Below are 16383 nucleotides of genomic sequence, written 5' to 3'. Positions count from 1 at the left end.
CAGGATCTCTGTCCGGCCCCCAGCTTCCAACTGCAGAGTCTCCACTGACACAGCACAACAAATCATGTCCTCGCCAGAGACAAACTATTTACTGTGTTTGTTTGCTTTGCTGTCATCTGCAGCCAGTGTGACCACCCTCCCCATACACACACACACACACACACACACACACACACACACACACACACACACACTCAGCCCGGCATCAGCCACTCAACTAACCCAACACAGGCGCTGGTTACCACAGCAACCAAGACCCAGACTTATTTGCTAGCTTTGGTTCTTTGACCAGCGAAAGACCTCTTCATTTCGGTGGAGGGAAGAAAATGCATTGCTCTGAAAATCCCTCCAAATATTGTTTTAACTCGGATCAATTGTGGAAGCCGGGAGGTAATAAAAACGGACGGCAGACAGAGACTCTCCCAAAAAATGACCGTCGAGTGAGAAAACAACACACTGTGCAGTGAACTTCACTTCAGGCCTCGGGGTTAGATGAAGATGAAGAGCAGTTTCACAATTTGCAGGGCGGCGTTGAAGCTTTCGGGAAGTTTATGAATTATGGATGTTTTGTGCGAGGGTCTCACAGCTGACCTCAGCACAGTCCCAAAAACCACAGATCTAATGCTTAACTAATCGGTTTCATCACCGTAACCATGTCACGTCCTGCTGCAACATGGATTTTGCAACACCGTCATTAATGTTTTATCTTTAAATCAATGTGCTTTACTGTGGCTGTGACGACTAAACATGTGCTTCTAGACATAAAGTTCCATCCAGTCACTGCTAACGTCACAGTAACACAAACCAGAACCAACAAAAACATCGTCATCTACTTCCACCAGCCCAGGAAGTGAAATCCCGGTGGATTTACTTTACTTCTGATGGAAGTGTCGCCAGCTGGACGACTCTTACATGAGCGTGCCAATGATTTTTCTTTGGGCTGCTTTCTGAATGAGGCGCAGCGACATAAACATCAGGATGTGCTTCAAAACTTCAATCTCAAGGATGACGTTTATTGAGTTAAAATCTGGAACCTGTATCTTTTGCCACTTGCTTCTAGGTTACAGTTTATATTGCAGGTTAGCAGGTTGATCTTAGTGTTAGCCCCTAGCCACATTAAGCTAGTTGGATCCTCAAACCTAGCCACGTTAAGCTAATGTCGCTATCTCAGCTTAACATCCTGGGCTCGACCAGCACACTACCATTAGTTATCGGACTTCCTTTCAAAAGACTGGAAGTTACACCTCCTCCGGTTTTAGTGCTCAACAGCGGAGACCCCCAGGGCTGTGAGCTCGGCCCCCTCCTGTCACTTCCATCAAGCAGGCTACTTTTTATGTATGTTTGAAGCTGCCTTTGTTTTTCTTTCTTGATATTTGCTCCCTTAAGCTGCCAACAGAGCAAAAAAGAGATGAAATCATGTCCGAGTGGAGTATCCCTTTCAAAACGTGATATGAATTTGAAGTCACTCTGCCCATCCCTGACCAAAATACATCTACATCGCCTTTCAAATTCCCACAATGCCAGTCTTTGTGAGTGCTCAGTCAATTTGAATGCAACGTGGAGGAGGCACTATTTTCCACCGTCTGTCTGCCTTTTATTTAAAAAAAAAAAAAAAATGCTCATCCTGCTTCACTGTCCATTAATTCAGGAAACGAGAGATGCAAATGCACTTTGAATATGAGAAAAAAATTAATGAAATAAACTGGAAGTACACGGAGTGCCATAACAACACTGGAGTGTGTGTGTGTGTCTGCATTAGTCACTTTATATCCCAGTGGCAAAATAAGTTCACCACATAGAAATAAAAAAAAAAAAGGAACATCCGAACCTTGTGGGTAAATGCAAGACGAATTTCCTATTTTGTGTACAATAACTCGGCCGGTCTGGGGCTCGGGGACGCTGTGGTTGCCTGCTCAGCTCGCCTACAGTGGGTGTAGTGTGGCCGGCGCTGCTGAAAGTAGCAGCATCTGCCACAACGACGTACAGTAACACAAGCCACAGGCATGTTAACTGTAGCCCGTGACCCATAAATGTAAGGCCATTGTCCACTGCCACAGTACTAACTGAAATGTTCTGTCTCTGCCTCTGCGCCTGTGTAATTACTGCTTCACCCTCTACAGTAATTAGGGACTATTTCAACAAGGATGTGGAATGTCTCCATCTCCTTCTCCCTCTCTTCTTCATCTCCTTCTCCCTCTCTTCTTCATCTCCTTCTCCCTCTCTTCTTCATCTCCTTCTCCCTCTCTTCTTCATCTCCTTCTCCCTCTCTTCTTCATCTCCTTCTCTCTTCCACCCCCACAATAAAGCATTCTTAAACGCTTTCTATAAAGCCAAGATCATCCTTCTGGGTATGCAGTTTTTTTTTTTTTAATGTGACAGATAAGTACCGCCTTGGACGATATCCACGTGAGCAAGGTGACTTCGAAAAAAAAAAAAGCCTTTATTTCTGTCGGCAAAGGCTACGAATCTGTCTTTGCAGTCAATACAGTGTAGCCTTGGATTTAGCAGCGAGCATCTCCAGTCTCAGTCCTTGAAAAAGCAGTGATGAGTAAAAGAAAAGAGAGAATGTCTCTAAACCATCCGCCCCCGGACGTGCAGAGAAGGTGGGTGTGTGGAGCAATAGTCCTTCTCTCTGCATCGCAGTCAAAGGCACAGGGAACAAATCTGCTGTTCCACAGGCAATGAATGTTATGATATCTCCTGCAGTGCATAATGCAATCTCTTCAAAGCCCTGGGCACCGGCAGGCGTAAACTTGTTGAAACACTATATTCTGGAGGCAGATGTTCGAGAGCCGGAGTCATTTTAAACTCCATTAAATTGCATATTATGAAAGGCAAGTGGCGCCTGATGTGATGTACTGCCGGAGAACGGGTAAATAAAGAGGGTGGCGTCGTGCTGAAAGTCACCTCGTAATGCAGGACCACAGGGACGAAACACTGCCGCTGTACACACAGCAGACCGAGCCGGTTCACTCTGGACCCCCTTACGGGCCTGTTAGAAAGCGTTTTTCATCAAATTACGACGGGCTCAACATCTTCCTTTCATCTCCGTCTGAAACTACCTCCCCTCTCCGCCGCTTCTCTCCCTCCCTCCCGCTCGCCTTCCTCCAGCCCCTCCACCGACTGCGAGTCTTTTTAGCACAATGATATGACAGAAACACATAAGAATAATGGCACGTTGTTGCTAAGAGACCACCTGTTCAGATCTCCCACATGAGATTGTGGTGAAACTGTAGTCCTCTTAGCATTATCAGAATATCACTCATTTGAGTGTAGTGAATGTCACGACAATACTGCAACTGAGAGAGAAAGTGATTATATAACAAGCTTTTTTCTTTTAGGCAGAAAAACTGCATTTTCAGGTGTTTTTTTTTAAATCTAACAGCAGACTGCAGCAGGATCCTGACACACTCACTCTAACCGGAGAGCACTGACGATCACCACCTGATCCAGCTAACCTCAAACAACTATTGCGCCTTCCTCATAACGACCATTTGAGAAAATGGCACTTGCTGTTTTCCAGGTCGTGTTGACAGTCAGGGAGTGGTGCTGCATGGGAAAATGAGTGTTTAGACCTGAGGGCTGGTGGATACGGGACACACCCTTCTATTCCTCTTACCTGCCAGGGTGTGTTCAGAAACCTGCACTGGGCAACAAACACGCACTTCCTGTGACAAAGCCTCTGAATAAACACGAGAACACGAGAGTCATGCCTTGCTAAAAGGGTGTGTTTTAAACCCTTCCACCACCTTCACTCTGCAGCGTGAACTTCACAGCTGAAAGGTTTCATTGTGCATTCTTCTCCTTCTCTTTCTTCCTCCATCTGATTAATCTGTTTGCTCACTTCGTTTTGCGAGCCAGGTCGGCCTGTTCAGACTTCATCCATCACCATGTTAAGAGGCTTGACCCGGGGCACAGACACCCAGCGACACGGAGGCCAGCTGGTGGAGACACACGCTGAACACGCAAAGCGCCGGGTGTCAGTCTTAAGTATCTGTCTCACCCCCCCTCCGCCTCACCCTCGTCAGCGCGGGAGTGACTAGATCACCACGTCTGGAGCTGAAGGAGGAGAATGGAAGTGAGTCACGGGCAGATCACACTGGGATTGCTGGGTTTGCAGGGTTGACTCCCCTGTTGGTTAAGATAAAGTCATGTCAGGAACACTAAGGAGCGCGCCTGGCCTTTTACCAGAGGAACAAGCCTCAAAGTGAGATGCCGAATCTCCGGTCTCGCTCTCGCTGTGCCGACAGTCCCAGCCCTGTTAAACACACACACTCAGCTGGGCTAACATGAGTCACGGCGGCGCAGTTACCCCCCCTTCTCTCCTGCGATTACTCAGTATCTGCCCGACTGCTGGCTGCAATGACTCTGCAGCCGCCGTATGTTTTTGTTACATCTCCTCGTCCTCTGCTTGCATACAGAGCAGCAGACAAACACAATTACTGTCTACAGAGGCATTCAAATGAGAGAAATTGGAGGGGGGGTGGGATGGTGCCGCGAAAGTTCATTCATTTCCCCCTCAAAGTTAATGTCAGGCTGGAGCTTTCCAAACGCTCGCAGTCGGATGAAGTGTCTGCATGTTTAATCATCTGTGCAAACAAATAGCAGCTGCTTTATGAAAAGGTGAGAAGCTGCAAAAAGTCAGAAAAGGCTACAGGACTCATTAAACCAGGGCTGCAACTAACAACTATTGTCACTGTCGATTAATCTGTAGATCGATTAGTGGTTTGGTCTTTAGAAAATGATGACACACGTCAACTAATTTTCCCCAAAAACCAAGATGACGTCCTCAAATGTCTCGTTCAGTCAACAGCCAGAAGATATTCAGTTTACTGTCACAGAGGAGGAGAGAAAGTAGAATATTTAAGAAGCTGGAATCAGAGAATCTTCCTTAAAACAACATCCAGTCTAAAAAAATAAAAGGGGGGGCTGATCTCTCCACCCTGCAGTCTGAGCTCCTAATGATGGGGTGAACTCCAGTTCAGTTTTCTGTTTATTTCAGGATTTTCAGCTACACTTTACACCCCACTTACTTACATAAGTCATGTAATTTTTATCTAATTTTATGACTTATGCAACGAGCCTCGCAGCTTTAACGGAAATTAAAGCCGACAGTCTGCAATTCGAACCCAGACGATGTGTCATTTTGTATCCGATGTGATGGCGGCAGATTGCGGTGACCGAACATGCTCGTTACGACCGATCCCTGTAATATGAAGGCACTCATTCTGCACAACCGAGTCCGGTTCTGAGTAGAGATATCCTTGAGTGGGACCACTTATCTAAGCCGATATTCAGCATGTTTTTCCAGATTATCCGTATCTGCGATTCAGCGATAAAATTAGATGATTTTAAGATGTGAAACTTGAGCTCGAAACTATCTGATCAGATCAAATACTCGTAGCTGAGTGGAGGTATGAAGAATCAGAAAATGGAAATACAAAATTGTACAGCACTCAAGTAAAATGTCATTTATTCTATTTGTTAACTCCGCCGAGGAGCTGATGTTGTCGTCAGCATCCAGAATTACACAAAAACTACTGCACAGATTTTTCACAAACCTTGGATGAAGGATGGGTCTTGGCCACGAACAACAGGCCCTGTTAGCTTCTGGTCCTGATGCTGATAAAAGAGGACGGATCCAAAAACTTTTACCCACTTTTCAAGCTCTCAGAGAATGACGCGTGGATGTTCTAGCAGATTTAAATGCGTTCTATTCGATGCTGGGTTGAATGAAGGGGTCTGTTTGGCCTTGGCGGAGGTACGCGCTCAGTTCTTCATCAGTTATCTGCGCATTGATTTCTAATATCGGCCTTGAAAGAAACAGTCCCTGGTTTTGAGGGTATAAACACCTCAAAACATGCAGCAGCGCGCTGCGAACGACTGACGCCTTTCATCAGTGAGTCTAATTGAATCCATCTCTTTAAATATTAAAGCACGCTGATAAACTCGCTGTCGCTCTGCAGGGGTGGAAAAATAAGCAGCGACTGTAGAAAAACACTCTCTGTGACCTTCCCTCGCTTCTGCCACGGGGTCAGCTCCCACAGCGTGGACGTGCGACTCTCGCTCTCCACTCCACCGCCCATCAGCCCTCCTGGCTGTCAGGACTCTTCAGCCCCGGAGACAGAACCCCACCCACCACCCCACCTCCCCCAGAGCAGCGCTGCACTCGAATGAGCAGGACCCAGAGTCCTCCCAGAAGGGTTCGGGATCCAGACACCTCCTGTGTGTCTATGTTGATTAACCCACATCAGTAGGTGTAAACACTTGGACAAGCCACCCCCCCCCAAAAACACAATTCACGATGAGCAGGATACACTGTAGGCTGTGTGACCAATCCGGCCCAGAAATAGCCCATCTGAAACATTTGCTCTTCCCCTGTTGGCTCTAAAAGAAGCAGCAGTCAGTCTCGGCTCATCTGACCTCCTTTCTGATGGATGTCTATTCCCTGCAGGAGGAGAAGCAGCAGCTAAACCCCCCCCACCACCACCCCGCCCGCTTTTAGACTCCTGTTCAGGGGGGAAACTACAACTGGCTCAGGGAGAAGTTAACATTTAAGGGTCATTACGTGTAAATAATGACTTGGGGAATACACTGCGAGAGACCTCCTGGAGTATCAGTGAGCTCTAATCAAAACAGACACCTGAGATTACCTCAGGACAGGTGTGGAGCCCTCATCACATGGAGGGTTGTTAACATTCCTTCAGTCGGTGCTGCTGGCAGCCTGAACCAAAGTCCAGAGTGAGTTTTAACAATTTACACAGAACGACGTGTCGATTAATGGATTGGTTGCTCCGCTGGAAGTTAACCAGAGACCATTTCATCATCAGTTCACGTATCAATCATCAAGCACCGGACGTTAAAGGATAAGTTCACACAAATATCTGTGTTCACTCCTCCAGGGGAACTTTCGTATAGTCCGCAAAACATTTCTGGAGCTTCACAGCTAAACAGTGTTGCAGCAGTTAATAAAACGACCATAAAGAAACATAAAATGGCTTCAAACAGTTTATCTGGCGTAATCCAAGAGAGCCTAATCCTGAGAGCCCCACGATGAAAAACTGAACTGAAAAGATGATATTTACACCATTTTTTAAGATGAAATCGTCGCTGTAGCTGCTAAGCTAAAGATGTTAGTCATACGCGAGTATACAAGCTAGAAAATAACGTCTTTTCAAACCTAATTAGGATCTCGGGACTGTATGGGGCCATTTTATGCTTCTGTTTCAGTTGTTTTTTAAATTTTAAAACAAGAAGCAGCTTCTTCAGGTGTTACGGAGAACGCCGCCATGTGATTTCTCTGTTCTGCACGACTGGGAAACTTCAACCGACTTCCCATCAGCACCCGGGGGAGAAGTTAACAACTGAATTCAAATTTTTGGGGGGGCGTGAACATTAAACACTGACTCCTGAGCAGCTTCTCTTCTCTTCAGGAATTCTGGTTCTGCCATTTCATCGACCCAATATCAGCTCATTTGCATAAAATTAGAATAATAATCATTATAATCCAGAGATGCAGCCTGTTGAACAGCCCTTGGGTGCAGCTCTTTCATTACTAGGAATCTCTTTCTTTCTTTCTTTCTTTCTTTGCAGACTTCAATAGTTGCCTGCAAAGTTCTCCCAGTTTTTTTTTCTATGCAGAACAGGTTTGAATGTTGAAATCCCTCTGGGGCAAATGTTTACCTGTTGCAACAGATAAGCTCAGCCTCCTCTGGCCCGTCACACACTCACTTCAGGAATGTCCCTAATTCAGCAAATAAACCGGGCTGCAGAAACATTTCCACACTACTATCAGCGCGTGTAGGTGGGCTGTAATTTAGGCCTACGTGCAGGAACAGACTGAGTGAGCGACTTTGATTTTTCTGTCAGCGCTGGAGGGTTTTTTTTAATGTGAGAGGTGTTACCTAAATTATCGAAAATAACCGTGTAGGTGGAAAAGTGAACATTTTGCTCAATAAACAAGTGATTAAAAACAGAACCTGAGTCGCCTCGCCTCTCCCTCCACAGATTATCGAGTACTTTTTTTTTTTTTTTTTAAAGCCCACAAGTCTTTGAACGCGTCCTGACCAGTGCCCACTAAAGTGTGCTTTACATCCCCCACAGCTGGAATCACAGTGTCACTAAACTTTATTCATGAGTTCAGCCTCACCTTATAGACATTTTCCGTCAAGCGGTGAACCTCGTCGGTGCGAGACATCGTGAAATCTTCAGCCAGGACCATAAACGGTTTTTTTCCGTGAAACGTGTATCCGCGTGAAAGGACAATAAAAAAAAATAAAAAATAATAAAAATGTTCAAATGCGCGAGTTTAGTGAAACAATTCAGGCGAGAGAGAGAGAGAGAGACGATGCTGCGCTCCTGAAGCCGCTCTGACACTGAACACACCTTCCCTCTACACAGCCGACGGCCCGCTGCCGCCTTCACGGACGAAGCCGAACATCGGATTTCTCGCGATCTCAGACGCGCCCGAGATATATATATATATATATATATATATATATATATATATATATATATATATATATATATATACACCTCCACCACAATTTTTAACTTTTTGTTAACAACTTTATTTTTTGAAACAGTTTTTATTTGATATTAATCTTCATAGTCACATTTAGTGCTTTTACCTTAATGTTTTTTTGTTTTGTTTTGTTTTTTTTTTGCAATTAACAACTTGTTTTATTAATCATATTTCTATTTTGATCATATATATTATTAGACGTTTATTTTTATAACTATATTCATTATATTTCATGTGTTTGTCTTTCTTTCTATTTCATTATCATTATTACATATCATTATTTTATTATATCATATTTCAAGTATTTGGACTTCTTTTATTACAAACCATGAATTTTGACTTTACTGTCTTCTATTTTATTATGATTTTATTGTAGTTCATGTGTTTTCATTTTACTTTCCTCTATTTTATTATAATTTTATATTCTGGTTATATTTCATGTACCTTTACTCCATTATTATTATATATAATTATATTTCATAGTTTCTTTTATTCTATTTTATGTTTTCACTTTGAGCTTCAATTTATGTATAAAAGGTGTGTCAACTGTATGTGTTCATCTACACTTTGTGTCATTTACCAGGAGATAAAAAACAATAATTGGCTTGATTTAACTCTTAAAACAAACGACTTTTCAGTGATCGTTGTGCCTGATGCTACAGTTTATGTGAGATCTGGAGCAGGTGTGTTAAAACAAGCTGTATTATGATGTTGGTCGGTGGCCTAACAGCGTTTGTTCGCCACATGCGCTCAAACGTAACGTTTCCTACAGCACTTTAACGCAGCACCATCTATTCACAGCGCAGATTTTTAGTGCCCGCCCACTTTATTTCTGTACCAATTGAAGTCCAGCATTCCTCTAATACACAGAGACATGTTTGATTCTGATATTTATATGCTGCTTTTGCCCTGAGGTGAAAATAAACTGTCGCTGTTTGCTGACTGTTGACTGACTGACTGGTTTTATTGACACCTCTGACGTCTCATGATGAGTTCAAAGACACAGCATCCAATTATGGACATGTAAAGTGTGTTATGTCATGAAGTTTCTGCCTACAGAAGATGATATTTTACATATAATCTGAGTGAAAGTGGCAGCTCGTCACACTCTGACTGTTAATACCAGAGGTGTTTGTTTCTGTGTGCGCTTCACTGAACATGCTAATTACAGCCCAAGTGCCCACTTTAGTGTGGGATTGTAAAATACTATATTAGCTAACCTGTCTAAATGTTTCCCACGCACGAGCAACATGAACTTTAATTCTTCCTGTCAGTAACCACACATAGAAAACACAAACACACAGGTTTCTCTGATGGGATGTGAATGAAGACACCTGTTTTTTTGGGTTTTTTTTTTTTTTTTGGACTGTTGAGTCGCTAACAGGAGCTAGCAGAGAGCGCCCTCTCCTGGAGGAAGCACGACACACAAACGCAAATATTGTGATGCCATGACAACAGAGCCACAGGAACTGGTTTATGAAAGAAAAAGGCCAAGAAAAACATATTGTTGCCACAGCTCAGTTTACTCTGGAAAACAACCCAAGTTCATGTGTAAAACATCTAAAAAGCTCGTTCGTTCTGTTACACCGAGTCCGACACGGTAGATACAGACGCAGTGCCGATCCTGTGAAATGTGTGAAGGTGCTCTGACGTCTGCAGGTCTCACCTTCATTGACTAACAGTTAAAAATGAAATGCTGAAATGAACAGAATCAGTACAAAGACTCTTAATTCAGTGTGTCAGGCTGCCAACATCTCTCTGTCTGGCTTGTTCTTTGCTTCTCTCCTCTCTAGAAAAAAAGAAAAGTAAAAAGCAAATATGATCAGTCTGGCATCAAGTACAAATGAATCACGTGTGTGAGGAATGCTTCGTGGTGCGAGATTAAAAATCAGCTGTACCTGGTTCTGCTTTCGCTGCCTCTGGGACCTCTGGTATTGGCTCGGCGGGGACCTCTGGCAGTGCTACATCGTCTCCCTGTTTCAGGAGAAGACACGGGGTCACAGTAAGTGTTGATCATGGGGAGAAAAATATACACAAATAATATTTTGCTGGCAGGCTGCAAACGTGTTCACATCTTGTGACACAAGCTTCAGGATTCAGGGAATTATCCACCACTGAGAAAGCAAAAGTTGGCTCATGTCACCGACGGGCCCAAACAGCCGCCCACAGACGTGGTTCAGATCTTGCAGCCGGAGCACAGGTGGGCCGTGACGTAGGCCGGGGTTCAGCCAACTGTATGACTGTATGCGACTCTGTTCAGATCCTGGTTCTGGGCCAGAAAAAAGGTTGCTAAAGATACCACGAAACGAAACTAAGAACAGAGAATTAAGAGCTAAGAATTTCGAGCTTTCGATGGTGAGTGGCTGGAGTGACTCACCTGTTAGTACACAAGGAAGAAGTTAACAGAACGGAGAGTTACGTAAGGGCCGGGTGTGTCCAGTTCAAGCGCTTTAGTCTCACATGGTGCTGCCACATCCGACACGATGTTTTGTGTTTTGGAAGTGTTACTTCTTGTTCTGCTGTGCTGACTCTGAATGGTTCACATGTACACAGGTACTTTTGGAAACAGGGATTAAAAAAACAAAAAGAGTTTCTATCCAGTGTGCATTGTGTGCCGGTGTTAACAGGAGGCAGATTTAAAACTGCGTTTGGTTGCTTATTCACAAAAACTCTATGAATTATTTAACTTTTACTTCCTCTTTTCTTACTTCCTTGATGATGAGTTTCTAGCATATGTTACAGGTGCCAGGGGGTGAAACCAGGGCAACAGATCATTTTGTATTTCACTGTTTCTTAAATGTCCTTTTGTGTCAAAAACGTTTATTTCTTCAGTGTTAAAATTTCCAGATCTTAAAACATACCCCGCGTTCACATTGGCCACTGATGCTACAAACACTGACAAGTAAGAAACAAACATGTGTTTCTGTTTCCCTACGCAGCTTCTGAGTATCTTCACCATGGACAGATGTTTCCACCAGTGACCTTAAACACTTACATTTGTACGAAAGACTAAAGCAGATAGAAAAAGCCTTGTTTTTTAAGAAGACACCTGCGTACCTGTGGGCCGGGCCTCTGGCAGAATCGTATGGAAGCAGCCACTCAGTTTACTTACCTGTGAGATAAATTTGAAACCTGAACCTGATGAAGGCTGGAAAGATTCCCTCCTAACATCCTCAGAGGAGGCATTAATAACAGAATCTAATTTGTGCACCTTTTGTTTATTATTCTCACTTAAGTTACGCATGAAAATATATTGATTTAAATTCGTTTCCACCCATCATCCCACTCAGAACCAGTTAAAAGCTCTCTGTTCCCAGCATCTTTACACAACCTCATCAGGCACTAATAATGTAATTTATTAATTTTGTGTTTAGAGTGTACAGGCCTTTTAAATAAACATTTACAAAGAATATCGCACTGCACGCTCCCCCTTATTTTTTTGTTAAATTGAGAGGGAATTACAAATTAGAATCTGCGTCTGTGTTCAAGCGTGAAACATAATAATTTGTGTGGTCTCGTGTGCGTCAGGCGGAATAATAATTGGATCACAAAAGAAGAAGAAAAAAAAACAGCTTGGATTTTAATTAGCATTATTGTTTCAGTTATGCAGCCTATGATTAGATAAGAATGATGATATCGTTCCCTCCGTCAAGATGCTTCTAAGTTGTCGTGAATTAATCCTCTCCTCGACAGACAAACAAGCAATTTTTTTGGTGTGAAATCGTGACTCGACTCAGCTGCAGCCTGCCGTTCCACCAGGCCTCAGCGTGGACGTATAAATGTGAAGTGGGGTGTAATAAAGAAACGAGCATTCACGCTCAGCGACCGTTCTCTGCACTACAACAAAAACCACACATGCAGCTCGACACCCACCTGAGTGATGGCTTCCAGCTCTGCTAAAACAGCGTCCTCGTCCTCCTGCGTCAGGGCTCCGGCCAGCAGCTCGTCGATTTGCTGTGAGAGCAAAAAACTGTCTGAGCTGACGCCACTGTGACGGTTTAATAATGACATTTCTACCTCGTCTATCACCGGTGAGTACTGTCAATTTAAGCTGATGTTAAACTTGTTCTCAGGGGTGGAATGAGAAGTATTCGGGTTCTTAAATAAAGGGACAGTTCAACCCAAAATCTAAAATACATATTTTTCCTCTTACAGTGCTATTGATCCACTTTTAATATTTTGGTGTGAGGGTTAGGAAGTTTTGGATATCAACTGTGGAGATGTTTGCATTCTCTCAAATATAATAGAGCTAGATGCCGAAAAAATATTTGAAAACCTCGACAGTAATGTCTCTTCCCAGAAATCATGACTCAAGATAATCCACAGAACTTGTTATGAGCAATATGATGTGGGGACAATTTTCTTGTCGTGTCACCGTACAGAGGAAGCCGGCATCAACTCATGGACGAGTAGGTAGTTAACTAAGCTAGCTCAGCCGAAGAGGACGCCATTAATGTTTCCATCCTGGGCTGTCATGAGCATGAGCCTCTCAGTGCTTCTTTCTGCGAAGTGATACGGAAATGAAGCTAAATAGTTCCTCCGTGAAACTGCTCACAACAAGGCCTGTGGATTATCCTGAATGACCGGAACATGATTTCTGATAAGAGATGTCACTGTCGAGTTTTTCCAAATATGTTCCTTCGGTGCTTTGAAAAATAGATTTTTTTGATTTTGGGGTGTCTTTAACTAAAAGTAGAAATAATACAGTGCTGCATTCAGAAATTACAGAATTGTTATCAGCTAACTTAAAGTACTGAAAGCAAAAGTTCTCATAATGTAGAAGATTATTATGACTCATGCGTCATGTTTAAAGTGTCATTCTTAAGTAAAAGTAATGAAACTGTGTTCAAATGTTATTTTGGTAACAGTGAACGTCACTGACACAGCACTTGAGTAAAAGTAAAAGCATTTTCTAGCCTTTAATCTGCAAAGTAACATGTAATTAAAGTTATCAAATAAAGAAGAAAATGGAAATAAATGAAGTGTAAAGAGTAAACTATTTGCATCTGACATGTAGTGAAGCAGAAGTATAAAGTAACATATTAATGTAACACTCAGCTAAGTATTCTCTAGTAAGTACCTATTATAAATGCATACAGAACAGGTTTTAATAAACAATTATTGGAGACTGTGCACACTGTGCAGGTGGATTTGACTGACATCGAGCAGACATTTACCTTTTGATATTCAATTGACTCCTGGGTCTCATCCAGGATTCGCTCCACATCTTCAATAGACATGATCTGTCAAAGCAAGAAGAGGAAAAGTGTCTGGGATGAAAAAGTGTTTTGCACACATTCTGGCTGCCTCGTGAATTTCCCTGAGTAAGATCTGTGCACTGTATCCAAGGATGTGCAGCAGTCACACCGCTGTAGTCAAGGCTTTGCTTCTTAATCCTTTAATCTTCAAACAATGTGCACCAGCTACGCTAACACAAAACCACCAGCTTCCTCTGCCGCTCCATCCTCGCCCAAGGATCATATTAAAGAAAGTGTGCTTATCAGTGGAAACTCGGGCGTTGTCTAAGTGTACACTCACACATGTAAAGCTTAACTGGGTATTATTATCACATGAATGCGGGAGGAATATTTCTACACACAAAAAGACAGGAAATGAAACATAAAAGCAAACCGACCTCGTGCATGCTCTTCAGACAGTCGTTGCCAACTTTGAGCCCCTCGATGACTTTCATCTCAATTTGCATGAATTCGATATCTTGAACCTGTTGACAAATATTAGCACGTCAAAAAAAAACACTGGAAAACAAACAACAGGAGGATGAAAAACACTCTGCTGTGCTGCTTCAGTTCTCTCATACGACACTGAAGTTGTTTATCATGTTGTATACGGAAATTCAACTCCAGTAACAAAACTAGACTGAATTCAGACAGCCAGACACTGTAAAAAAACAGCAGCCATGATTCTCTTCAGTTTGAGAGTGTAGCTTTCAGATGTTTTCTTTTTCCAAGAGTACTTCTTATTTTACATATCACATTGAAGCCCGTGAGCTGTGTCTTGGAGACTTGAGATGAAGTCGTGCAGTCTTTGAAAACTTACCATGCGCTCTAGGTTTGAAATCTGATTTTCAGTCTTGTCTAGAAGCTGATCCTGGTAGCGTTTCTTCTTGAGAAGCAGCAGCGCCTTTCTGCAATGACAAATGAAAAGGCAAGATGTATTACAGCAGAACAGTATGTTGTTTCTAAGCAGGGCTGGGCGATACATCAATATTATCATAATATTAGATTGTGATGTGAAACGATGTATGATCTTAGATTTTGGACATCATTATATCAGGATGCTGTATGGAATAACTGTCGTCTTATCTTGGTTATTTGCAAAAAAAAAAGAAAAATAGTGATGTTGGGGCGGCTGTAGTTCAGGAGGAAGAGCGAGTTGTCTAGTAATGGGAGGGTTGCTGGTTCAAAGCCACAGCTACATTTCAAAGTATACTGAACCCCAAACTGCTCCTGATGTCAAGTTGGAAGCGCTTAAAGCAATCAGTAGTCTGGAAAAGTGCTATAGATATGGAAGCCCATTTAATTTTGTTGCTCAGTCCCAGAAATGGGTGAACAGTATGCATAATATTGCATAGTGTCTAAGATATTCATACAGAATAAAACGGATGCGTCACAGTTGATCTGATTGAGTCTTTTGTGGTGTCTGCATCTCAAATGTCAAAATTAATATTTGTGTGAAGTTACATGAAAGTGTCCCTTCTTCTTCTTCCCTTCATTTGTAGGATGCAGCACATGAATTTAAAGTAGATCACTGTCACAGTAAAGGTTTGTAATGCTTAATCATCTGTAGCTAATAATAATTGTCTGCTTCACTGTTGTGTGACTACATGGTAATATGTGTAACTGATATTATTATACACTAGTTTATAACTGCACTTACTCTTTCCTGCCATCTTTTAGCAGCTGCTTTGCCAGATGTCTTTCCTTCTCCAGCTGCAGGGTGATTCTCTTCTGATATTGCTTCAGTTTATCCCTCTGCTGCTTCAGTTGCTGAGAGACAAACGACACAGACAGATTTTTTTTTTTTAACAAGTCACGAAACACCATTCACAAACCATTTAAATTAACACATAAACACAGATTAATTAACAAAGATGGAGCTGACTCATTTGCAATATACTTCATAATACACCGAGTGAGAAGACAATGTTATCGGCTAACAATAATCCACACAGCACAGAGCGGCTAGCTAGCTAACCCTCCTCTTGTGTGCAGTGAATGTAACGGTACTAATCTGCGGCTACAGCCGCTAGCAGCTCACCAAAATGGCTTTGTCTTGTTCCGTTACACGCGAAGGTCGGCTCTTTCTCCCAAAAACGTTGCCCATTATTTAGCCACATCCCCTCCACGTCCCCCTTCGTCAACAGACAAAATATCACTGTTTACCGAACATTTTGCCATGCTAGTAAACAGCCTGAGATGGCTAGCAAGCTAACCGAACACCACCATGTCCACAGTTTTTCCGTGTTTCCTACGGCAAGCGGGGCGGGACATTCAGTCGGCTCGTTCTGACTTCGACAAACAGGACCGTCTCGGTGCCAGCATCTTGTTCGATGATCCAAATCACAACTGTCGTGATATATACGTTTGATTTAGAGACATGCTGTCGGCGACTGGATAACAACATGGGTCAGCACCATGGACAGCGCTAACGACACTCCATTCAAAAATCGCATGAAATTAACTCACCTGAGCTGAATGGGTAGAGATGAGGATACAACAGTCTGTGGGTTTAATTACTGAGTATATTCAAAAGTTATCAAAGCCGAACACAACACTGGTCTTCATTAGTGAAGTTCCCACTTTAAAGTAATTGTAAATATTTATAATTGTGTGCTGTTG

The 16383-nt window shown here is 42.8% G+C and overlaps 2 protein-coding genes across 7 annotated transcripts in view; both read right to left on the bottom strand.

Moving 5' to 3' along the window:
• Positions 1-8387, bottom strand: part of baiap2a (BAR/IMD domain containing adaptor protein 2a) — a 67648-nt gene extending 59261 nt beyond the window's left edge. For all 6 annotated transcript variants that reach the window (XM_037088967.1, XM_037088966.1, XM_037088964.1 and 3 more), the window contains exon 1: positions 8150-8387. In XM_037088967.1, coding sequence (XP_036944862.1) covers positions 8150-8221 — 72 coding nt within the window. In that variant the 5' untranslated portion in view covers positions 8222-8387. The remainder of the gene's footprint in view (positions 1-8149) is intronic.
• A 1639-nt stretch (positions 8388-10026) lies between these two features.
• LOC119013965 (charged multivesicular body protein 6-like) lies at positions 10027-16046 on the bottom strand. The gene is made up of 8 exons (XM_037088900.1): positions 15803-16046; positions 15422-15531; positions 14582-14669; positions 14160-14246; positions 13702-13767; positions 12398-12478; positions 10423-10498; positions 10027-10313 (listed from the first exon to the last, which is right to left on the bottom strand). Exons 1-8 carry the CDS (start codon positions 15866-15868, stop codon positions 10264-10266), a joined length of 624 nt encoding a protein of 207 aa, XP_036944795.1. The 5' UTR covers positions 15869-16046; the 3' UTR covers positions 10027-10263.
• Positions 16047-16383: the final 337 nt, after the last annotated feature.

The sequence above is a fragment of the Acanthopagrus latus genome, chromosome 23 (assembly GCF_904848185.1).
Source record: "Acanthopagrus latus isolate v.2019 chromosome 23, fAcaLat1.1, whole genome shotgun sequence".
NCBI lineage: Eukaryota > Metazoa > Chordata > Actinopteri > Spariformes > Sparidae > Acanthopagrus > Acanthopagrus latus.
This window is presented reverse-complemented; position numbering and strand designations above follow the sequence as displayed.